Below are 25,624 nucleotides of genomic sequence, written 5' to 3' on the forward strand. Positions count from 1 at the left end.
CAAATTTTTAGCTAATCATTTGTAAATGCATTAATAAATGATGAAGTCATGATGAGCTATTATCTGAACTCATGATGAACTAATAATTTGCTACTATTGGAGAATTATGAACTCATAACTTGCAAATATTAATTCATGATTAAGAAATATCCATTACTAATCATTAAAATGCATAAACAAAATATAAAGTCATGATGAGCAAATGTCAACTCATAATGAAGTATAGTAATTTGCAACTATTGAATAATTATGAACTAATAATTTCCAAATATTAACTAATGATTAACTCATAATTCAGAAATACCACTACCAATAATTAAAATGCATAAGGTAAAAGATGAAGTCATCCATTCCAACGTTCAATATTGGTGATTACGCCAATCACAGAGACAGAGAGAGAGAGAGAGAGAGAGAGAGAGAGAGAGAGAGAGAGAGAGAGAGAGAGAGAGAGCGAGCTGCCTCATAGAAACACCAAGTGAATTAAACCGAAATTAAATGATTAAAAGCCACCGCAATGGCGATTGTACATGTCAGTGAACACTATTGTATCAGCAGCAACTTAGTTGGAGATAGTGTGTCGAGTTTTTGATCGTCTTTCTACTTGTTTTGGTGAGTTAGCCCCATGCGCTAATCCAAGCTAACCGCTAGCATAGCCGTAGGATGGTCACTAATGAAAATGAAAACTTTTTGCAATACAGTTTGCCATACTGTATGTTGACATCTATTTATTTTATTTTTTTCTGGAGAGCTCAGTATTGTTCATTCGGTAATGTTACCGATTTGACATGTCATCATCATTGCTCTCTTTTTTATTTTTTATTTTTTTTGTATGTGGGTGAGTATGTGTATGTGTGTGCGTGTGTGTGTATTCATTAGTTCACCTAAAACCTATTAAAAAATCCCATACCGTTCACCTAAACCGAACACTTCCAGCCAGAGTCGTGAGGCCGTCAGTAGACCTGAGGAAGGACCAAAGAAAATGCATCTATTTTTCTTACTGTGATGTCTAGAAAGGAGTGGGGAGCTGGAATTCTGCCAGCCGGGAGCTATCTTTTGGCAGGCATCTTGGTAAGTACAATCTAAATAGCTAGTGTAGTGCAGCTATGTTAAACCTGTGACAAGGCCAAGTATGTGGTACCAATGAGATGTTTGACTCTTGGGATGCTAAAATGATTATATGTTTTCTATGAAATGTTTTGTGTACATTTTATTTGAAATACATTCGGAATAGAATGAAAAAATATATCAAGCTGTTTCTGTTAAAAGGAGTACTGTATTCATTGATTTTTCAGAATATTGTTTGTCCATGACTTCAGTTACCAAAATTGATGTGTTGGTTGAAATGAAACTACTTTTTGATTTCATGTTTTAATAAATAGTTCATTTTTTAAAATCATAATTCCTGTTTGATTTACTATATTTTCACGACTATAAAGGGCACTTTAAAGTCTTAAATTTTTTCAAAAATCTTTTCCCTCGCCCCCTGCACCGCCGACCACCCCCACGTGTTCGCTCTGCCAATCATTACTTTTGTTAAAACTTATGCCATGGCGCTAAAGCATGCATGTTTAGTGAGCATGTGTCCGTCTTTTTTTTCTTTTTTTGTGTGTTTAAGAGCTTAACGAGCCACTTACAAGTTAATAATTTCATTGACAGCTCCCTCCAAAAGCGAGGGGGATGGAACATACCAAATGCAAAGGGGGGTCCGGGCTAAACTACTACATATAGTAGTGTATTGTTTCCTTTTTTTCCCTTTCTTTTTTAAATGCTTTATTGAACAACGTGCACTTACAGCAACAGACATCACAAAAGTCACTTTGAAGTAGTGCAAGTCTACACAGTGTAGCTAAACAGATCACACCACAGCTTTACCAAGACTGAGAGGCAGCACCGTGCGGAGTTATGCCATAATTTGTAAATGGATCGTGAATGCTTGGGCAAACACAAAAGCAGGTATCATTTCCGAGGACATGACGAGACTGAGCCTGGAGTGTTTGATGGGAAACTTGCCCAGTTGTTTGTTTCGGATACAGAAAATCATGAGGACTTTAAGGATTTGTGGATTAGGATTGATCAAAAGCAGCATGAGTACATTGTTATATACTTCAAGTACAACTGAACTCACTGTTTACATTGTTACTTCAATTGTACTCAATTTTGTTCCGTTCGCTGCCTTTTTAAAAACATGCGCTAGCACTATCATATGTTTTAGCATAATAGCATGCTAACATGTTTTGAGCTAGCGTATGTTTAACTGTGCGTGCGCCCAATAATGTGTGCCTTATGCATAATGTCCTGCAGTTCTCTGTATAAAAGTCCTTGGAAAAAAAATGGAGCCATGCCAAGAAGGGTTTTATAAATCAAAGTCAGCCAGTGAGTGTACTCAAGTGCACTTAAGGAAGGTAACCCAGATTTAATGCACAAGTCACAATTATGTGTGAGGCGACCATCACCAGTGACAAACCTTAAGACACTGTGATAAACAGTGTATAAAGACTAAAGACATGTCAGTGCAAACCCATATACAGCAGCCATAGTCAATAAGTGGCAGAAATGTTATGTGTGTGCCTTGTGTGTGTAATAAACACAGAAACAAAACCAATAACTGTGACTGCGCCTTATAATACGGTGCGGTGTGCCTCATTGCCGTGAAAATACAGTAAGAAGGGGTTAGAAAATTTAAAAAATGAAAATTACTGCTAAAATTAAATTTCATGATTCACATTTGTGTTACAATAGTGCTTAGATATTGAATATATGGCCTATATGATAATTAATGTTTGATCAGTACAGTTAATAGTCTTGTTTACTTCATACAGGCTAGGTTGTTGACCATTGACAAAGGTTGGAACTGAATTTTGAGTTCTGCATGACGAGGGAGATGGTGAGCAACCCTTGATCTGAACTTGTGCCTGCCTCATTTTCCAAGTAGCTGGACTTTGTGTGTGTGTGTGTGTGTGTGTGTGTGTGTGTGTGTGTGTGTGTGTGTGTGTGTGTGTGTGTGTGTGGCTGGGCTCCTGGTTCAAAAACCTTTTTGTTTTCAAGTTGTTGATACTGTTATTGGAAAGGTAGTACACATATGTGTTATTGTCACAGCCATTTGTCTGAAAAATCGGTTTTGATTTTAGATTGGCAATGTAAAACATACTGAAGTTAAAGACTTGTTCAAATTTAGAGGAAATTCACAACTAAATTGTTACTAGAAACATTTTGTACGTGTGTGGTCAAAAATAGTACATGTGTTGTTGACATGAAAAGATACTTGTTCATGATATACAAATAGTAGCAGATAACATGGTAAGCATTTGAACATGATAATGTGTTGCCACTTTAGAATTGGGGTAAATAAATGGTTGATATGAAAATATAGTTTGTTCATGATAACAAAAGAAAGAAAGGCATTTGCAGAGAATTTGTTCACATTAAAATCCGTCCGTCCGTCCGTCTTCAAGTCCGCTTATCCGGGGTCGTGTCGCGGGGGCAGCAGCTTTAGCAGGGAAGCCCAGACTTCCCTCTCCCCAGCCATTTCACCCAGCTCCTCCGACGGGATCCCAAGGCGTTCCCAGGCCAGCCGAGAGACGTAGTCTCTCCAGCGTGTCCTGGGTCGTCCCCGGGGCCTCCCGTCGGTAGGACATGCCCGGAACACCTCCCCAGGGAGGCGTCTAGGAGGCATCCGAACCAGATGCCCGAGCCACCTCAACTGGTTCCTCTCAACGTGGAGACACATTAAAATATAAGTTATAAATGATAACAGTCTACAAATATTGCCGTAGTCACCAATATTGAACGTTGGAATGGATCTACAAAAAGGTTTGTATTACATTTTTTTATTTTTTTATTTTTTTCTTGGAATGGATCTGCAAAAAGGTTTGTATTACAGTCAATACCACAGATACACATTTTTCAAAATGAATTCATAATTGCCCATTATGACTTCATCTTTTACTTATGCATTTTAATTATTAGTAATGGTATTTCTGAATTGTGAGTTCATCATTATTTAATATTTGAAAGTTATCAGTTCATAATTCTTCAATAGTTGCAAATTACTGTACTTCAATATGAGTTAATATTTACTCATCATGACTTTTTTTTATGCATTTTGATAAATAGTAATGGATATTTCTTAATCATATATGGTAAATTTCATTGAAATTTTATGTGAAAGTTAAGAGTCCAAAGTTTTGACTGTTTCTGTTTGTAAACAAACAATTCAAAGCGGACTCCTCCCATGGCTTAATTCTCAGCCTATACTAGCTCAATGTTCACGCCCCCTGCCTCTGACCACTTTCACAGTCACTCTGCACGTCAACATCGCAATTGCCTATCACGCCCCCGTTCTGTGATTGGCTGGAGGGGTAAACATTGCCTTTCCGCCCAGAAACGTCCCTCTTATGGCAAAACACAACCAAATGGCAAAATACAGGTTTGGGAGGGGTGGCGGTGGGTGGAGGGTTGGGGGGTTGGGTAAGGACAAAATCGCCACCACACATTAACAGAAGCCCAGCGGTGTTGATTGAGAAGGATTTCATGTGTATACATCCAGTGTTTATTTAGTGTTTATTTCTGAATGAAAACTTTGGACTCTACCTTAAACACAAAGTAGCACACAATCATGACAAAAAAATGACATAACAATTAGACAAAACAGCTACAAATTATGGAGTCTGTCTGAAATGCTCTTTGTCTGGATTTAAAGTCATTCAAAGAAATACATTCTATTAATTTCCAAGGGACCACAATTTTCTCATATTGGCCAGCGATATTAGTGCTGGGCATAAATGAATTGTTTTAATTTAGATTAATCTCACTCTAATTCCAGAGTTAATCTAGATTAATCTATATTAAAACCCTCCATTTGAATTTTGACGAATGCAGTAGGCCTAGATGTTACCAAGATAATGACACTTGCTGATGTTAAGTCTTTCACTTTGTAAAAAAAAAAAATATATATATATATATATATATATATATATATATATATATATATATATGTGTGTATATATATATTCTACGTTGGGGCGGGGCTCAATATGTTATTGTACACCTGTCCAATTTTTTATGAGAATGGGATAATGTCTCTCTTATCACACGTCGGTGTCTGCATCTTTTTGTTCCTCGCATCAGAACTGAACTGGGAAAGAGAGCATTCAGTTTTGCTGCCCCCACAGTCTGTAACTCTTACAAGTCTGAACTAAATCTCTCAGAGCCTATTACACTTGAAGCCTTTCGATCCATGCTGATCGACACACAGTGCGAGACCACTGATGTATACACTTTATTTTTATACACCATTCATTTGCAAAATGTATTTAAAATTATTGTAAGTATAGCTTTAGTTTTTAATGTGTGCTGTTGGCCTCTTGGCCAAGTCACCGTTGTAAAAGAGATCTTGATCTCAATAAGTTACTTTTTATCTGGTAAATAAAGGTTGACATGTTTGTAACAAACCAATCCGCGTCAAAATCGCTTAAGATTTCAATAAGCTATTTGAGCCAAACACACCTAAGAGGGGGGCTAGTGGGCTACATGTGCGTCACCAACAAGAAAAGGCTTGCTCTATAGCATAGGTGTCAAACTCCGGTCCTGGAGGGCCGCAGTCCTGAAGGTTTTAGATGTTTTTGTACTCCAACACAGCTGATATATGATCAGCTCATCAGCAAGTTCTGCATAAGCCTGATAACGATCCTGCTGATTGAAATCAGCTTGTGTTGGAAGAGGGAAACCTCCAAAACCTGCAGGACTGTGGCCGTCGAGGACCGCAGTTTGACACCTATGCTCTATAGTGTCTATAGTCGCTGGCCTTCAAGTAGCATGCAGGTTAACCCACCCAACATTCGTGACGACTATTTACCACTATTTTACAAAGCCAAAGTGTGCAATAACCAACCCAGATTCTAACGTTGGGTCGAGGCTCAATATGTAATTGTACACCTGTCCCAATTTTTTATGAGAATGGGATAATATTTCTCTTATCACACATGTGGGTAGCCATCTGTTCATATTTCAATGATACCATACAGGCTATTACCTGGAAGCAGAAGTCCATCTTTGTTAACAAGTGTGTAGCCACAGAATCCATCATATTGCAATGGTAACTTGGTAAGATTGTCAGTAGTTTCAAGGTAGAGCCACTCATGCTGCTTCAACTGTGCTGGATCAATGCGCTCACCTGTATAAAGTAGCAGTTCAGCTTGTACCTGATATCTGGTAAAATAATTTGCCACCACATGAAAATCTGTGTATGATGCCATCCATACCTGAATGCTCATTCAGTCTTTCTTTGTCTGTTTTTACTTCTACTCCGTCCAATAGGCTGTCCAAAGGATGTTTGGAAAAAATCTTTGCATGAGAGGTATGGAAGAACTGCAATCTGAGTGCAATGTTGTTTAAGATGTTCAGCAGCTCTGCCTCATCCTGAAGTTCAGACCACAGTTTTGACAGGGCCTTGAACAATGGCTGAAACAGTATGATTTAAAACAAAACAAAAACATAAAAAACAATGAACAGTTAAAATGATAACTCAACACTAAATATATATATTTTTGCTGATAAACTGTATAAACTTGTGTCTTCAAATGCTGTCTACATGTCCTGGTCATTACTTTGACATTTTAGTGCATGTTTGTTGAAAGCTTAAATTTGGGGCAAAACCCGTGTGTTTGGCGCCATCTTCAGGTAACACACTGGGATAAACTCAATTTAGTTGTTGGTCCTCTCTTTACGCAAGACGATACGTACTACGTCACTTTTTCCGCATGATGTAGTCGCCCCCGCCACCCACCGGCTCATACCCATACACGTCTCCTTAACCCATTAAGGCCTAAAGCGCCTGGCAAAACATGCCTCTAAAACCTATGGGTGACTTTTGAGTCACCCCCGAAAAGTTTTCCTGGAAATTCAACTATATTAAAAATAATTGATATCTCAGCTCCTGAAGCAGAATCAAACCTTTTTTTCGAGCCTACACTTGTGGCGTTCACACAAACCTATGTTTATTATCTCTTTGACTGCCAAAAACATTAAATAACGTTTAGTAAAATCCTACGGAGGGCTGCCAAAGACGTTAAAAGACGTTCACTATGTTTTTTTTAGTTTTTTTTAGAAACGGGTGGAGGAAAGCCTTGGCCAGCTGTGCTGAAAGTATCAAGCAGATCTAGTTAGTATAATGACTATTTTTGGGCACTAGATGGCAGCGATGACTCTCTTTGGACAAGATTGGGTAGGCGTCAATAGAAGACGTGAGGCGGAGCTAGAGTGTTGAGGGGAGAATGGCTGAGGAAGCGAAAATGGCGACCGGTGGCAAGCAGCTCACGCTTGAGCATTTTTTTCAAAGACGAAAAGCATCGGCCAATGCTAAAGAGCACATTGATGACGACGATGATGATGATGGTGACTCCGAGGTTGACGCGGCGGCTATGACCACGTTATAAAGCCTCACCGGCTAGCGATGCTAATGCCGGAAAACGCGGAGCACAACCGAGCACTTCTGCACAGGCGGACGTTCAATCGGACGACGAAGAGTCAATGCATATTCATCGGAGGAGTGGGTACAGTCTGATCACGCAGAAGACACTGGTTATGGACTACGATGCCACCATGAATGGAGTGGATAAGATGGATCAGAACATCTACCACCCGGTATAGGAACTGAAGGACATGAGGAAGCCAGACGTAACACCACTGTAACGTCACCGTATCATGATCCTGATAGTAGACTTGATGGCAACATGGCCAAACACACACTGCAGTATATACTTGCTATTCCCCGGAAAAAAAGGTCGGCAAGAAAGTGTAGCGTCTGCACGCGAAGGGGCAATCGCAGTGAAACTAATCTGTTGTGCAAATCCTGCTGTGTCTCCTTGCACGCAGGGGAGTGTTACACAAAAAGAAAAACTGTAGTTGAAACATCCACATAATTGTAAATAGTACCACAGTTGCACACATTTGTAAATAGTTTGCCAAATTGTTGTGTCAAATTGTTACACTGTTGAATGTAAATAAACGTATTTTGCTATCAAAAAACACTTTTTCATTGTTGGTGGTAGTGTTTTACAGAAGTAAAGCACTGTTTAGGTGTTTGTAGCATCATTCATGGAAAAAAGGTGTCAAATTCACTAGAGTGCATGAAATAATATCGTTTCACAAAAAGCTTGATTTCTCCGTATTTTGTTTCAAAACAGCGTTTGGTTGAAACTAACCATTTTCTATTGTTGATTACTGAAAAATGGAATAAGGTAGAAACAAACTGCAACAACTTTTCTGATGAAAGATGAGAGTTCAATCTTTCATTTGGTTTCCATAGTCCAAACACAAAATTTTCTGTGGACCTTGAAAGATCAGTCAAAATGCTTAAATCAGCTGGCACCCACAGCATCCCTTTTCTGAAAACGCTTGGCAGTCAAAGAGTTATTATAAACCTTCAATATATATTATTTAAAAATCAACAAACAAATGTCACATCTGCAGGTGTATAACTCCAAATATATTTACTTTCAACACTGGAGCGCAGTTGGAATAACCTTGGGGGATCGGGGTAATTATTCGTCGCCCATTCCGTTACAAAGCCGTCAAAATTTTAAACATGCTCATGGTCTACAAACATATTTCTTAACAGTATGTCACTGTCGACTCGTTACACTGATTCGAATTCCTCCCGCGCTGTCGTCAATCGCGTCATTTCTTTTAATAACTCCCGCGAATCTGCGTCTACTATAAACGCTCGAATAAAATTCCAGGACATGCTATGAAGCCCACGTCACTCTATCGTGCATATTCTGATGCGTTTCATTGGCTGAGACCAAGAATTGGTGAAAACACAACAAGATGACATATCCGCTCTCCCGGGTTTAAAGGGAGAAGAGCACAGGTGCGCTCCCAGCCTTAACGGTAGAAGCGCGGTCACGCGCTCCCGGCCTTAATGGGTTAAACTACTAACCCTCTCCCCATTCACAACCCAACGGTCCTCCTGGTAACACCCGCTTTGAGCGCCGATTTCAATTTAAGTGAGGGGTGGAGCAAGAGTCTCACTTCCTGTTGAGTTATCCTTTAATTAAATAATAGTGTTGTTCATCATTCATTCATTCATTCATTAAAAATGTGGCTGTATTCTTATAGCAATCACTAAATTACTTACAAAAACCTTTGAGGTGGGGACAGCTGTCTTGGGCTGCACAGAAGATTTTAGCAGGAATATCTGTGAGGATATGTCCTTCTGTAGGATGTCAATTCTTTTTGCACTTAAACGTGAATCAGCCTGGTGGTGAAAGTGAACGGCATATATGTATATATTAGAGCTGTGCACAAATGAGTGTTTATTCGGTCATTCATTTGAGTGGACAGGGCAAATTAACATTTGAATTATCATTTGCGGACTCGGATTAAAGTGTGTGACATCACAGGAACTGGTGTTTTCCTTCTCTGGTACTGTTTAGCACGTGTGCATTTTGACAGTAACGATTTAAAACAAGAGGTGCTCGTAAAGCGAGCCACATTTAACTACCATCTGTTATGTTGTCATAGAATGCGTTTTCCCACCTGTCACTGAAGTGCAGATGAATGTGATTGGCGCTTATGACGGTGAGTGATCCACTCTTTAATCTGAGTGGCTGTTTTACTCTGAGTCCCACGAGGAGGTTGCTATTTATATATATATATATATGCTGTACCAATGCATGTTTCTGATTGGTGAAATGAGAAAGTGAATAAAAAGAGAGAGAAAATAAAACGCCAGACTACAGTGCGACCTCCTGTCTCCAGTAGTGTATTTCGTCTATCCGGTTTGGAACCCACCTTATGGCCACGTGTGGCGGCTGGGCGCTATCCATGGAGACAACTCGAACTCAGGCCGAGACCGAACAGGAACGGATTACAAAATATTGCTGGTATTTGCACTGTGCAAAACAACATCGGTTTGACTAAGGAACCCTGAAAATGGCATGAGCAAATAGACATGCTCACGAGGCACAAGCCATGGTTGAGAAGAGGAGGAAGCAAGAAAACAAAGTCGAGGCTTGCCATCATTCCGGCAGGATTAACGAAGGAACTACAACCACTGGACATTGAAACTGGGTGTTCAAAGTAATGTTGCAAGAAGCATGAGATGCATGATGCATGAGAGAAGGCGAACACGCTTCCATCAAAATGAACTGGGAGGCATCGCTGGACGCATGAGTAAAGCCACGGTATGTGAATGGATTGTGGACGCCTGGGCTAACATGTCTGAAGAGCTACATGGCAACGAATAATGTGAGTACATTGTTAAATAGTACAACCGAACTTACTGTTTTGCTTGTTGCCTTTTTAAAACATATGGTAGAATGCTTGCTACTGTTTGATTTTTATTTGCATGCTAAGATGTTTTTGGCATGCATGCGCCAAATAGTAGCCTTATGTGTGTCTTAAACACAGAAATACAACCCATAACTGAGACTGTGCCTTTCAATACGATGCTCCTTATGGTTGTGAAAATACGGTATATGTCAGGCTTAACGAACGCATGATGCTATTGTTGCGCTTTATAAGTGAACTCCATTTACCATTAAATATTGTGATCAAATTAGATTTTTCATATGTTGAACTCTGAAGTGTTTTTCCAGGAAAAGTACAACAAAGCGCATCCCGGACTTCCTACTTCCTTTCCTCCGTGACCGGGCTGGGATCACATTACAACAGGGAATGTGTAAAAAGTGTTTCCATTACACTTTTGCAAAATACTTTTCGACACAGCTCAAAAACCACCTCATGAGAGCATAAAAACGTTTTTGCGATATTTGAGAGTTTTTTCTAAAATCATGTGTTTCCTTTACCAACTTGCTTTTGTGCAACTTGCCTTTTGCGCAAAACTGGGGGTAATGTAAACGCACCTAATTACAGTTTGACAACGAGGTCTTATGTTCTTCACAAGCTGACTCATTGACTGCTGAGGCATGGCATCCCACTTCTTGAACGGCAGCCCTCAGGTCATTGAGGTTCTGGGGTGCAGAGCTTGGAGCCTGTACACGGCGACTAAGCTCATCCCACAGGTTTTCAATAGGATTCAGGTCTGGAGAAAGCGCAGGCCATTCTTTTTGAGGTACGCCAGTCTCCAACTGTCGTTCCCTGATGATGCCAACCTCGATGAGCAAGAGCCTTGTTGTTTGTAAATTTTACCGTTATCGCCTCGTTAGAGAACAGCAACTTGTGCAAAAAGTACTAAAACATTTAAAAGTTGGACATGTGCATTCAAAATCTTAGAGAAGGTCACATTAACTTTATTTGTAAAGATTCCAATGCATTTTAGGCTCATCCTGAAATCTTACTTGAAAGCCAAATATCCCTAAGTTTGTGTGTGTGTGTGTGTGTGTGTGTGTGTATTTGGCTTTCGGGTGAAATTTATGGAAAATGTAAAAAGTTCACGCTACAGTGACATCATATCATGAAAGTAGGACATTTAAGTAGAAGGATGCACTGGTGATTTCCTCATCTCAAACAATTCATTGAAACAAAGGTTAACAACAATGGTGGATACACCACAACAACAAGAATGTAATTGTCTCAATAAATCGGCATGTTCCCTAGAGCATCAATTACTTACTGCTTGACATCTCATGCTGTTCACAAGTCCACTCATTGTCTGTTGAGGCATGGCATCCCACTCTTCTTGAAGGGCAGTCCTCAGGTCATTGAGGTTCTGAGGTGCAGAGTTTTGGGCCTCTACACAGCAACTCAGCTGATCCCACAGGTTTTCAATAGTATTCAGGTCTGGAGAAAGTGCAAGCCATTCCATTTTAGGTACACCAGTCTCCAACAGCCGTTCGCTGATGATGCCATCTTGATGAGCTGGAGCATTGTCGTCCATGAAGATGAAATTGGGCCCGTGTTGTTCATGGTGGGGACAATCATTGGATTAATGATGTTCTTCAAGTAGTATGGGCTTGCTCACAAAGTGTAGGCAGTTCTGTACCGACTGGCCACACCTGGCCACACTGTAACAAAAAGCTTGTCTGGTGACAACAGTGGCTAATGCATAGTCCTCTCCTTGATGTCTCCAACATTGTTAGCGGCCATTATTTCCGCTCAATGTGAATCAACTTTTATCAGAGAACAGCACTGAGGCCCACTGGTCCATCGTCCGGCCTAAATGCTCTGTGGCCGATGTAAGACAATGACGCCTGTGCCTGGTGGTGTGGTGTGCAGGTCGTCTAGCACACAGACCACGCTGATCTAAATGGTTTTGAATGGTCTAATGTGAAACTAAGGGAGGTGAGAGGCACCCAAAACGTGCCTGGGGTTGTGTGGCATTCATCATCCGGTTTCTCAGGGCATTGTTCACAATGTAGCGGTCAACAGCAGAGATGTGGCCAAAAGACGTCCACTTCTGCATCTTTCTGTGACTCTTCCAGTCTCTTGGTATCTCTGTTGCAACCTGCTGATGACACTCTGTGACACTCTAAGCTCAGTGGCCACTTCCGACTGAGAACGTCCTGTTTGAAGCATCACAATAGCAAGGTACTGTTGATCCATTGTTAGGTGTCGTCTTGGTCTCATGATGTCAAAATGTGAACAGCATGATGAGGACGACTGTTTAAACATCAGCTCTAATTGAACCATGACATTTATTGGTCGATTCAAGGATCAAACACATGTTGTGAATTTAGCTGTTAAGCTTATTGTTAGAGAAGGTATTCAGTTCACCTCTAAAGGTTTGAGTGCATTTTAGGCTCGTCCTAAAATTTCACCCAAAAGCCAAATATCCCTAACTAAGCCAGCTGGGATAGGCTCCAGCGCCCCCACGACCCCTGTGAGGACAAGCGGTTAGGAAAAAATAAAAAAAAAAAAAAAAAAATATATATATATATATATATATATATATATATATATACGTATATATATACACACTGTACATACTGTATATATATATATATATTAATTAGTGTTCTCAAAATTAAAGTGTGTGTTGCGATACTTAATTGATACCATAAATTGACATGCAGCACATCCGCCGTGCAGTGCATCCTCCTCCTAACGGCTTAGAACAAAACATGTGCGTTACAACTTCAAAGCAAAGTGTCGATGATCAACGTGTCATGCAATTCACATTTGTTTATATATACAGACGCTCCCCTACTTACGAACATTCGAGTTACGAACAACGGTACATACGAACATTTCTGCGCGTACAGTATGTCGAAAAATGTTCGTAAAGAGATGCTGTAAGTTAGATTTTGTATTGCGCGTAGTGCTTCTTTCCGCCGCTAATACCGATTACGATTACGATTGGCGCTGTGAGAGCTCATTGGAGGCTGAGCAACGTGTAGGAGGAGGAAGAAACGCCGGTCCCCATGAAGCAGGAAATAACTTTTGAAGCCGATTCCAGCGACGACGAAGAATCTCTCATGATATAAAATCCTCCTCTTCCTCCTTCATCTCCTTAAGCATTGAGTATATCTTCCAAAAGTAAGTTAAACTTCATTTTATTTATCTTATTACGTACATGTACATACTGTGTGTGTGTGTCTCTCTCTCTCTCTAACATACATAGTACAGTACAGTACTGTACGTATTCTCTCCATTTTATTAAAAAGTTTTTTTCAGTACAAACCAATGCAGGTTACTTGTACAAGCCTTAAACATACTTATATAAACCTTCAATATACTTATATAGGCTTTAAACATAAATTATAATGCAAAATATAGCACTGAAGCAACTTATGAACAAATTCACCTTACGAACGATCGTCCGGAACGTAACTCGTTCGTAAGGTGGGGAGCGTCTGTATGTATATATATAAATATATATATATATATATGTATATATATAGAGAGAGAGAGAGAGAATTGAGTTGAAATATATCATTCTTTTTGTTTTGTTGTAAATGTATGTTCCGTTTTTTCTTTTTTTCCCTTTTTCTTTTATGAGAGAGAGCTCAGTATTGTTCATTCGGTAATCTTACCGATTCATCATCATTGCTCGCTCTCTCTTTTTGTAATGTATTTTTCTTCTTCTTGTATGTGCGTGAGAATGTGCATGTGCGTGCATATGTGCGTGCATGTGAGTGTGTGCTCATTAATTAAATTAAAACCTATATAAAGATCCCCTACCGTTCACCTAAACCGAATACGTCAGAATCCAGCTAGAGTCGTGAGGTTGTCAGGAGACATTCAAAGAAAAGAACGAAAAGTGAAATCTAGCACTGACCAGACATCACCTACTACCCACCAGGTAACCAACCAGAATCTTTCACCAACCCCAGAAACATCTAAATTCCAAATTAGGGAGACCTCAAAAGACCAAAGGAAAGACTGAGGAAAGGAAGGAAGGATAGATGAAGTAGAGCGAGATCAGACATTTGCCTCCACCGATTCAACGACCAGAGGAAGAAGCAGATTGTGTTTGAATTTCGGTAGATGCTGGTGTGGTGAATCTGGCATGCATGAAAACCTCCACCAAAGAGGGGAGCCGTCGACTCCGGCCAGGACAGAGCAAGCCGCGGCATCGCCAAGGCACAACCCCCGGGTCCCGCAGGGGCCAACGGCCGGAGAGCGGAGCCTGGAGTGCCCCTCCACCCCACCCCCACCCCAACACGGCAGGCCCACCAGGCACTCCACCGGCCACCAAACCCCCAGACACCTCACCCCCACCCCCAGCACAATGTCTGTTCCTCTTAATTTGTACTCACTTTCCCTTTTTATAAATTTAATTTGTATATCAACTGGTAACATTTCATGATGGGCTTTATACAATATTTTAAGGCGGTTAAACTCCATCAATTCATTAAATTTGAAAGTTTTTAGTTGTATAAATAATGGGTTAGTGTGGTCTCTTTATCCACAACCGCAAACAACACGAATAGCACATTTCTGTAAAAGAAAGATGGATTCAGTGTAGGTTTTGGCTGCACACCCCCACACTTCAATGCAATAGCTCAGGTATGGAACAATCAATGAATTATATAACAATAACAAGGCATTCTTGTTCAATGATTCTTTGACCTTGTGTAACACGGCTTGTGACACCTTAGATTTGACATATTCTATTTGCGCTTTCCATGTTAAGTATTCAACAATAATGATACCACAGAAACCTAATTTCATTAGTCCTTTCTATTTCATTGCCTTGCACAGTCAAGTGTTTTGTATATTAAATATTCTTGAACTCATTCTCTATTACTTGTAATACATTATATATATTTTTCCCGGCATAAAACAAAGTGGTGTCATCTGCAAACAAAATGTTAACAATTTTGAAATGGTTGTAATATCATTCACATAAAGAAAAGTACTGGCCCCAGAATTGATCCCTGGGGCACCCCACAATTTCCATAACTGTGTTTTGATTACCTTGAATTCAACGTGTTGTTTTCTATTTTTTTAAATAACTGACAACCCATTGATGTGCAACACCATAGTTAAGCAATTTATGTAATAATATTACAGGATCTAAGGTGTCAAATGCTTTTTGTAAATCCACAAAAAAACGCTTACTAAAACAAGTTTTCAATCCATAGCTGTGCAAATTTCTTCTGTTAACTCCATTAATGCCATGGTAGTTGAGTGATTGTAGCGAACCCCATATAGGCTGTTACTTAAAATGTTATACTTATCTATGAATTTATCAAATTTTGTCGCATACAATTTTTCCAATATTTTAGACAACTGTGGGAGTAGAGATATAGGTCTTGTTGGAGGATGCTTTTTCCTCCGCGTGTTCGTTTAATTTTGGGTAGTGAAAATGTTGGTTATCCGAATACAGGCTGGGGACGATGAACAGTTCCATCAAAGCTTTTATTTGCAGAATATTCCGGGCACAAATGAGTTACAGATAATGGCTGTAGCAGATCATAAGTGCGAAGTTACAGAGGACTTACAACATTCTTATACTATCTTGAAGGGCGGTAGTAAACAGTTTAACAAAGTTAACTGCCGGACGTGCAGAGATACGCGATAACACTCAAGGACACATCCGGTCACAGAACAGAGCTCAACTGAGGAAATGAGGAAGTTATACAGTCATGACTAAATCTGGGCAGAAGACACACTTAAGTCTGTAATTCTTTTTCTCTTCTTCCTTTTTTGAAGAGTGAGACTACCTTAGCTATTTTCATTTGTTCTGGGAAAATTCCTGTTATAAATGATAAATTACAGATATATGTTGTAACAATTATAGACCAGTCACCCTAATTTTTTTTCTCTTCCTTTCCTTAACATTTCACTCTTGGAAATATGCGTTCAGTCAACCTGGGGTGGGTGAGCTCTGTTTCTCCCCCTTTTTTCCTAAACCACAATCGAAAAGAGATTACACTCTTTAGAGGTCAATCACAAGCCATCTCACCAGGATGTGAATGTTTGTCACCAGCCAGAACCACGAGTTTATAGCATCAAAGTATTTTATTGGAAAGCATCATCTTGCTGCCCACCCCTGCTGACATCCCAGACTGGAAGGCTTATCAAAGTCATAAAACAACACGGGCCAAAAGATTCGTTGGAATCCTGGTCAGTACATTCCAGCCTTCTTAGAGGTTACACATGACCAGAGTGCCTCCAAGTGGTCACAACCGGAACTGCCCTCACATGAAACACCTATACTCCACAAAGCAATCTTACACATTTCACATAAGAAATTCATCACATACAAGCGAATTTACGCAAAACTTAATGTTTCAGGTAAACATGAAAACATAAACCCAGAGATTATTTAGTTACTCCGTAAAGAACAAAATGATCTCATGATGCGTTATTAGTTGATATGCGTAACGATAACGTGTTTTGCTTGGAAGAACTTGACTTGCCAGCCTGACCAAATTTAATTATTAATTATTAATTATTTGATAATTTTGAGTTTAAAGTCTCTGACTTGGGTTGAGCCAAAAGAGGGACGGCGCCCGCACCCCCTTGTGACGGACACGCCCCGCAACTTTAAAACAGCCGGCGCGAACCTCGTTCAGCGCTCTTGTTCCGGCTCTCTCGTTCCTGCTTCACCTTTTTCCCCTTTTTCACCTTGTTTGGCCCAAAACTGACAAAAGGACTCCCCAGTGCCTTGACACGTTTTTCAACCACGTGGCATCTCTGTTCCCTAAACGACCAAGTGTCTCGGACTTGGCGATCACACCGAACCGCCGCCGTGTTTCAAGCCCCGGCACGCACCACCTGCCAGGCGGACTTTCTGCTCTTCCTTTTTCCATTTTTTTCTTTTTTGTGTTTCGTCCCACCTCGGTGGTACAAAGTCACCGACGAATTTTTCTGTGACACCGTGTGTCACTCAGCAACCACAGTTTGGACTCCCCATGCTTCAACCCGTACTTCCGTCCTCCAAGCGTCTCGTCGCGGTGCGAGCTGGTTCAACGGCTGGTCTCCCTCGGGACGCAGGCACGCAGCGGATCTTGTCCTCAGTAGCTGGATTTGGGCAGCTGAGACGCAGACCTCCTCAAGCGCCGAGAGTACAACTCCGGCTGAAGCCCCCGATCTTGCCTGAAAGCGCCATCCACCTTGAGTGGAGCTGCACCACCCCTCATCTGCCGGGAGCCCCATGCTGCGTCGCACCTCATCTAACTGTGGAATATTTGTTTTCTTTTTCCCTTGCCTTTTTGGGAGGACATTTTTTCTTCAATTTATTTATTATGTTTTTCCCCTGGAGAGCTCAGTATTGTTCATTCGGTAATTTTACCGATTTGACTGGTCATCATCATTGCTCTCCTTTTTTTTTATTATATATATATATATATATTTTTTTTGTATTATTATTATTTTTTTGGATGTGGGTGAAAATGTGTATGTGCGTGTGTGCGTGTGTGCGTGCATGCGTGCGAATTCATTAGTTCACCTAAAACCTATTTAAAAAAAAAAATCCCATACCGTTCCCCTAAACCGAACACTTCCAGCCAGAGTCGTGAGGCCGTCAGGAAACCCGAGAAAGGACCAAAGAAAAGAAAGGAAAGTGAAATCCAGCACCGACCAGACACCACCCACCAGGCCACCAACCAGAGTCCTTCACCAACCCAGAGACATCTAAATTTCAACAAATCAGGGAGACCTCAAGAGAGCAAAGGAGAGACTGAGGAAAGGAAGGAAGGACAGACAAAGCAGAGTGAGACCCACAGACACCAGCCTCCACCGGTTCAATGACCTGAGGAAGAAGCAGATTGTGTCTGAGTTTCGATAGATGCTGGTGTGGTGGATCTGGCATGCATGAAAATCACCTCAGGGCCCCCCAGGCCGCGGTAGCGCCAAAGGACGACCCCCGGGCCCCGCAGGGTCCACCGGCCGGAGAGCAAACCCAGGAGCAGGAGCGCCCCCCACCCCAACGCGGCCCGCGCCCCCAACCCAACGCAGCAGGACAGGGCACTGCAGGCCCGCCTGGAACCCCACCAGTCCACAGCCCCCGCTCCCCCCACGACCCCCCCGCCCCCCATCCACCCCCGCCATCCACCCAACCCAGCCCCAGCCGCCCCCAGGCCCGCAAACCCCCAGACACCCTCACACCCCCAGCTCACCCCCCCCCAAACAAGCTGTCCCCCCCGACCCCACCCCCACCAACCGGCAGCCCCCGACCCCCAGATCCCGGGGATCCCCCGCACCCAGGCACCGGCGCCGAAGAGGGACCGGGCAGCAGAGCGGAGAGGGCATCCGCGCCCACCCCACCACCCACCGCGTGGAGGGACGGAACACCGGGGGCAGAAGGGGAGATGGGGGCACCGGAGGACGGGCGGCACCCCCGAACCCCAGGCCCAGCGGGGAAAGGCCCCGGTCGTCACTCCAGTGTTCTTAGTGAGAGTTAACCCTGTTGCTGAGTTTGCCAGCTCGCCGACTGGCGAACTCTACCCCTAACCCTTGAATGTGACCCCACCCAGTGTATATACAAGTGTGTGTGTGTGTGTGTGTGTGTGGTGCATTAAAATTTGGAGCAGGTGAACCGGAGCAGAGGGAAATTATATCCCCATGCTCCGATCCACCCGCCTCCCAGGCATGTCAGTGAGTGTATGTGGTGCATTAAAAAAAATAAACAGTATACTGCGGTCTGCCCCAACCAATGCCCCCCCCCCCCCCCACAGTTGTGTGGTGCATTAAAATTGGAGGGGAGTTGTAGGGCGAAGACGGTGTTCCCCCCCCAAAGTGTGTTATGTGCCCTATATGTCTATAAAAGTGTATTGTGCAAAACTAGTGCAGTGAGTTAAGAGGAGCGACCAGCGCCCCCGCCCGGTTGGGGGGGGTGGGGGGGAGGCGCACCCGCCCACCAAACCCCCATCCACCCACGGGGACCGGGCTGGTCCCATATGCCCGCCGGGGCGATAGGGCTCGCCCTCCGCATACTGGGCCCGCCCGAGGTGCCAGGAGGTCCACCGGAGCGGGGCGGGCACAACACCAACCCAACCACCCTCCCGGCCCCCGGAGCGCCGAGACCCGGGCCACGGATGGAGCCCCCGGCCCAGGGGAGGGGGAGGAAGGCGGACAGGGGAGGGGGAAGGGACGGGGGAAGGAGACGACAAGAAGGGCAGGAGGCAGCGGCAGGGCCGCAGAGAGAGGGGGAGAGGAGGAGGAAGCGTGACGAGGGAGAAGGGACAGGGAGGCGGAGGACGGGCAGGAAGAGGCGAGGAGGGAGAGGCAACAAGGGGGAGGAAGGGGGAGGGGAGAGGGAACCACGGGGCACCCCGGCGGCCTACAACCGCGTCGCCGGGCCCAGAGTGACGGACCGCGCCGGGCGATAAATTTTTTTTTCGATTGACCTTCCCTCCGCTAGCTCGATTCAACTCACTCCAGTAAGTTCCACGCTCATAGCTAATTTGACATATCGCTGGTGCAACTTCCATTTCAAATATCTCACAGATTTGGCAAGTCAAACCATTCCTTCTACATCGATAAATTGTTCCCTTCTTATTTTTATTAGCTTCATTTTATTCCATTTCTTTTCACCGTAGGATAGTTAGGTAGGCAGTGTTTTGATTCTGTATGTGTAACCGTAGTGAATAAATGCATGTTTTTCTAAATTTAGTTCAGTCTCAATCGTGCTTGTGTCCGAGTGGATTAGTAATTATTTTATTAATACAAAGAAACAGGAACATTGAATGTGGCGACTTCAGATTATGAATAAATAAATGAGGATTTGGATTTTATTCATTGTGTTTCTCCAAAATTGAAAGTAAACAGAACGTGGTGCCCCTGTAGGCGATTGAGGGAATTATGACTTCCTCAAGCGCCGATCTAATTACAAATTCATCCAAAAAGACAACATCAATTATCGCTACAACGTGAAAGGCTCTATAATCACGTCTATGATTGGTTTTATCAGTGACATATTCATATCTATATAGTCGTTAGATTTTTTTTACTAGCAAAATGTTTAATTATGTTCAAAATTTCACTAGGTTGTTCGGCGTCAAGAAAAATATTGTTTACGTTATTTGGTATGATTCCATAATCAATATTTTCATCTGGGATAATTTGTGATAACCTTGGGGCAATATTCACAAAGTGGTCATTGAATTGGTTTGCAATTTCCTCTTTATCATAAAATACCAAGTGGTCCTTAATAAAATAGTTTGGAGAGATTGGTTTTGTCGTGCCTTTATTCAAGACTTTGTTTATTATACCCCAGGTATTTTTTGAACTACTTTTACTTTTCTCTAGTAATTTGGTGAAGTAATCAATTGTTTGTCTTCTCAGGATGGATACAAGTTTATTTTTATATTTTTTAAACCTAGACTCTGCATCTTTTTTTCTTTGTTTGAGAAACATTCTATGTCATGTCTTCTGGTGAAGAGGCATTATTTCATTTCATATTTCACAAGTGTCATATGTTAATTAAAAGTTATAAATAAGTTAATATTTGCTAAAAGATAAGCTAGTTTATTAGAGTGTATTCCATAAAGTGTTAAAACTGATTGGAAAAAGTGTCAGCATGAGACATCCTCCTTTAGTGGAGTGTTTTGATTTTTTAGTACAGCAAGATCATCTGTTGCTAATAGTGGAGTTTTGACGTAATTCCCCTCTCTGTAGGACGCTATAATATTTGTTTGCAGTGTATTACTTATAAAACACCAGACACTTGAACCTTGGAAGACATTCGCCTTTGTAAGTATTAGTAAGGCTATTTTGTACTTTGAACATACAAGTGTATGTAAATTAGTTGTTTCATCAGGCTAACTTATTAGCAGTATTAGCTAGTTGTATGTCGCAGCTGTCCACAGTGTTTAGTAATATACTGTATGTTTTCTTTTTTCAGTTTCAGTTACGAGACAAAATCATTATACTTTTACATTCATATTTTGCTGTGTCTGTAAGAGCAAGGAACTCCATAAAGCAAGAAAAGTACGCCTTGTGTGCGGAGTTTTCCTTTTAAATTCGCTGTCTGTCTAGCAGCACAGAGTCACGTGTTGTGAGGACAGCACATTCTATATAGATAATCTTTTTGCAATTTCGTTTGTATATACGTGATCCCAGTTCTGTCTCTTCAAATCTTCTTTTAAGAGTTCTATTGCTTTTCTGGATTTGTGTCTTATGATGATTGGAGTTTCATCTTGCACAGTATTTATAGTTAATTTTTCATAAATTGTACGTAAATACTTTGAGATGATCACTCATGTCTATTGTAAATATACCACTTGTTATTTCACCATGCATGTTTGTATATATATTATCAAGGATTGAAGCACTGTGGGTAGTGATCCTAGTAGGTTGAGATATCATGGGGGATAGACCACCAATTTCCATGTAGTTCTTAAAGTCATTTGTTACAACAGTGTTGCCCAAATCTATATTAAAATCACCACATACAATTATTGGTTTGTGACATATTCAGACATTTCAATAATTCTATCTGTAAACAGATCAGCTTCTGACCCAGGCGGTCTTTATACACAAGTGATTAATATATATTTTACCCATATCATTAAGTATTTATATAGTTAATACTTTCATCAAATGAATCCCAGTCATACTTTTCTGTTCTATGATTTTGCAATTTAAGCTTGTGTCGACGTAAAGAGCAACGCCTACACCAGTTTAATATATACATTGATATATTGCTGGTGGTGTCACCCTTCTAAACACTTGTTAAATTAGTAGTAATAATAATAATAATTTGGTTGGTGGCTGGTGAAAAACTCGCAAAAATAGCGAGGTAAAACCCAAGATAAACCCCATAATGTATGACTTTTGGACCCAAATACAAAACCGCGATATAGTGAATCCGCGATAAGTGAACAGTGAAGTAGCGAGGGACCACTGTATATATATATACACACATGGGAAAACATAACCATATAAATTAAGACTAACAAAACTGAAACAAAAGTTGGCAAGAATTACAGATAAAGCAAGCATGGAAGGTGGGAGGCTGGCGGCCTGACTGGACTTGACTTCCAAAGGGAAAAAAAAGAGAAAAAGGTTGCAAAAGCAGAGTCCAGATAGCGTCAACAGTGTCTTGTTGAGCTCTTTGCCTTGGAGCACGTTTGGGCGCAAGATGGCAAAGTTCAAAACTGGCTGTAATGACCAAAGAGCCACGTGGTCGGAAAACTTGTCCATGAACGGTGACCACGAGGTGTCCGGAATGAAAGAGAATCAGAAGGCATTAGCAAAAAAAAGGGGCGAAGCACTCTTTGGCGCCATCTTTTTAAAAGGGCAAAAGCAAGATGGCGATACCAAAGACTATAAAAATGGTACCCATTGCCACCCTGCTTGGCACTCAACTTTTTCACAGGTGTGACGTCACTTCCTGTCCCACCTCTTCACTTCCGGTCTAAGTCCCGGCCCTCACATCCGGTCCCGGCCCTATGCCCAAATACAGACTTCCTATGACATCACAATTCCGGTGATCTAAAACAGGTCAGGACCTGTTTGAACGGGTCTCAACTTGTGAACAAGTTGGGACATGTCCTAACAATAGACGGATAATGGATGGTATAGGGGGCAGACTCAAAAGAGGACATGTCGGGACATGTTCAGACATGTCTAGTCACGCCCCATTTTTTTACAGTGTGAAGTGAGGTTAGATTAGATTATAATAGATTAATTTGCAATTGCACATATCGTAGGCTCACACTATACACTGATTTATAATTATTGTAATTTATAATATAAATCACCGAAAGGATCTTCTCCAAACCTGGAGAGGTCATCATTAAAAAGATGAACCACTGAAACTAAATGCTGTAGAAATGATATTGTTTTTAGTGAAACACCCAAATCCCCGTCCCAGTGTCACAAGCATTTCATAGAACTACCATCATTGCAGTTTCCTGTTGCACAAGCATTTCACTTTTTCATTTAAAACTGACAACTTTTTAAAGCTACTCAATGTAGAAATTAGCAAATTAACACCTTAGCTTTTCACAATGGGTACTCCCGCAAGCCTCTGGCCAATAGTTTTCAGACTCTATTCGGGTTTGAATTTCACGGCTTCTCTCTGAAGATGTGACGACATGCGTGCATTGTGTACGTGAAGAAGAGAGTTTAATTTTTCGGCCACAGATGACAGTAGGGAAAATTCTATTAGCTGCATTGAGCAATTTTAAAGGTGGATTCTAGAGTTTTGTCACTTTTTTACTCACGAATACCACCGCTGGCCTAAAGCATAACTGCAAACTGTGTCAAACTTGTGCAAGGTGCCACTCCACGCCTCCCTGCCCCCAAGAAAAAAGATTGTTCATCATGTACACTCCATACTTAAGGGAAGATACAAGCTGATAGGTGCAGTCGCAATTAAAAAGTCAGGGCTCTTTGTACTCATCTGGCCTTTGGTGGAGCATACATGATGTAGAAAAATCTTTAACATTAACATTTTAAACTCCACAATGCATCTTGTCTTTAAAGGGACAGCAACGAGAAAAAAATACAACTTTTTGGAGCTTTTAGCCATGTTAAAATGCTAACTGCTCACCAAAAACATCAAAGAAGTGGTGTTTTCCTCCATTAGCCCCTCTATGAGAAATTCTAGGTCATTCTGCTCTCCAAGCACCAGCCCCTCCCAACCTGAGAAAACGAGTGGGTGCTCACTTTGTAACGTCATCAGGTGTGGACCCACTAAGCACCACCTCTGCAGACTAAACGCTTGCCCACTTTCTTTGAGACCTCCATGGGATAGTGACAAACGTAGCCTTTATCAGTAAACATTCTGTCCAAATGAATTCTAAGCAATTCTTCACATTTGCAAAGCCAAAGTGCACTGACAATTGGCCGTCTTAAAGTCCCAAAAAGTGTTCTGGCTGACATTTGTCTAAACTACAAGTACAAATTTTGCATTTCCCAACCAAACTGAACAAATGGTGTGGTGGTTAGCGTGCACGCACTGTAAGCCAAATGTCTCTGGTTCTCAACCCGCTCAGGTGTTTTTTCCTCTTTCCCTCTCTTCTTCCCTCTCCACTCCTCCTCCTCTTCCATGATTTCTTGTGGCAAGGAGCAGTTTTGTTTCAAATATTTATTGAAGAATTGATGGCTTGTGTGGCCATTCAAACAAGTGCTCAAACGCAGAGCTCCAGTAGCAGGCTGCAGCTGGCTCGCAGGGGACGCGGCAGCCACACGGGGAGAGGTGAGGTCTTACTGGCGTTTTACTTCCGCGTTAGAAAAATAACCACCAAAACACCTAATATTTCATTTAAAAAAATACATTGCCATGGTGTCAAATAGATTTAATCATTATATACCTATAGTTAACTGTGGTAGGGCTTAAAATACCATGATCTAATCCCTTTAATAGTATTAAGTACATAATTAATATAATAATTTCCTATCTTTTACAAAACAGCACAATTCGGTGACCAAACGAACAGGTTGCTTGTTCCACCAACAAATGCACCATGGCTGTAATCCAACAAGAAAATGTTGTAGCAACATGCTGAATCAAGCAGCAATAACAAAAACCATATTTGCTCACCAGTAAAATTTGGAGAAAATGTTCACACTGCCTGACATTGTAGAGTGCTTGCGTTAGCTGAGCCAGGGACACATATTTTTCAGGCTGACTGCCATGATACTTTTCTAACAGTGCTGTGTATTTCCACGCCAAAGTCTTGGTAACACTCAGCTCATTCTGTATGGCTTCACTGGTGACCATAAGTGCTTCACCAAGAACTGCAGGCACTGCAAAGAATGATGAAAAAAGTTTAAAACAACTGGATTTATATATATGCATGTACATCATTTTAGGTGCAATCAAAGAGTTTCTGTAACTCAACAAGTATTTTTGTCTCACTCCCCATGCAGGCTCGTTTCAGCTCTAGGTTTAATAGGACTTTGATCTAGATCATAGTTTATAAAAGGCAACGTCATATTCGTCCAAAGTTTTGAACTTAACCATTACTGTGTTTTTGGGTCTTTATCCAATTGGAGGACCCGATGACCTATGGCTGAGGTTAATATTTTTTTTACAATGGGCATCACATTTTTTCTACAGAATGCATCAATAGTTTGAGTTTTAGGCCTTGTACACACATAGCAGGGTATTTTTTATTTAAACTATAACAGCCTCCCCCCCCCTCCCTGTATAGAAAAAAAATTCCGTCCACACCGCCTTGTTTGTAGAAAAGAAAACATCCACAGATTAATGCATTACAATATTAAGTACATTCATAACAATGCCAGACCTTAAGATGGCAGCAGTTCCCCAAACCCTATCCAGTCAGAGTAAGCTTCCGTCTGGCGACGTCACTTCCAC

At 41.5% G+C, this 25,624-nt stretch overlaps 1 protein-coding gene across 7 annotated transcripts in view; it reads right to left on the reverse strand.

Annotated features, from left to right (window-relative positions):
• The window catches only part of cfap206 (cilia and flagella associated protein 206), a 95,963-nt gene that overhangs the window by 17,912 nt on the left and 52,427 nt on the right, over window positions 1-25,624 (reverse strand). For 6 of the 7 annotated variants that reach the window (XM_077553100.1, XM_077553097.1, XM_077553101.1 and 3 more), the window contains 4 exons: window positions 24,845-25,050; window positions 9,137-9,256; window positions 6,261-6,459; window positions 6,032-6,172 (listed from right to left, as the gene is read on the reverse strand). In XM_077553100.1, the coding sequence (XP_077409226.1) occupies window positions 6,032-6,172; window positions 6,261-6,459; window positions 9,137-9,256; window positions 24,845-25,050 (666 nt within the window). The remainder of the gene's footprint in view (window positions 1-6,031; window positions 6,173-6,260; window positions 6,460-9,136; window positions 9,257-24,844; window positions 25,051-25,624) is intronic. The other variant, XM_077553098.1, reaches the window with a different exon arrangement.

This window comes from Vanacampus margaritifer, chromosome 19 (genome assembly GCF_051991255.1).
Source record: "Vanacampus margaritifer isolate UIUO_Vmar chromosome 19, RoL_Vmar_1.0, whole genome shotgun sequence".
In the NCBI taxonomy this organism is placed as follows: domain Eukaryota; kingdom Metazoa; phylum Chordata; class Actinopteri; order Syngnathiformes; family Syngnathidae; genus Vanacampus; species Vanacampus margaritifer.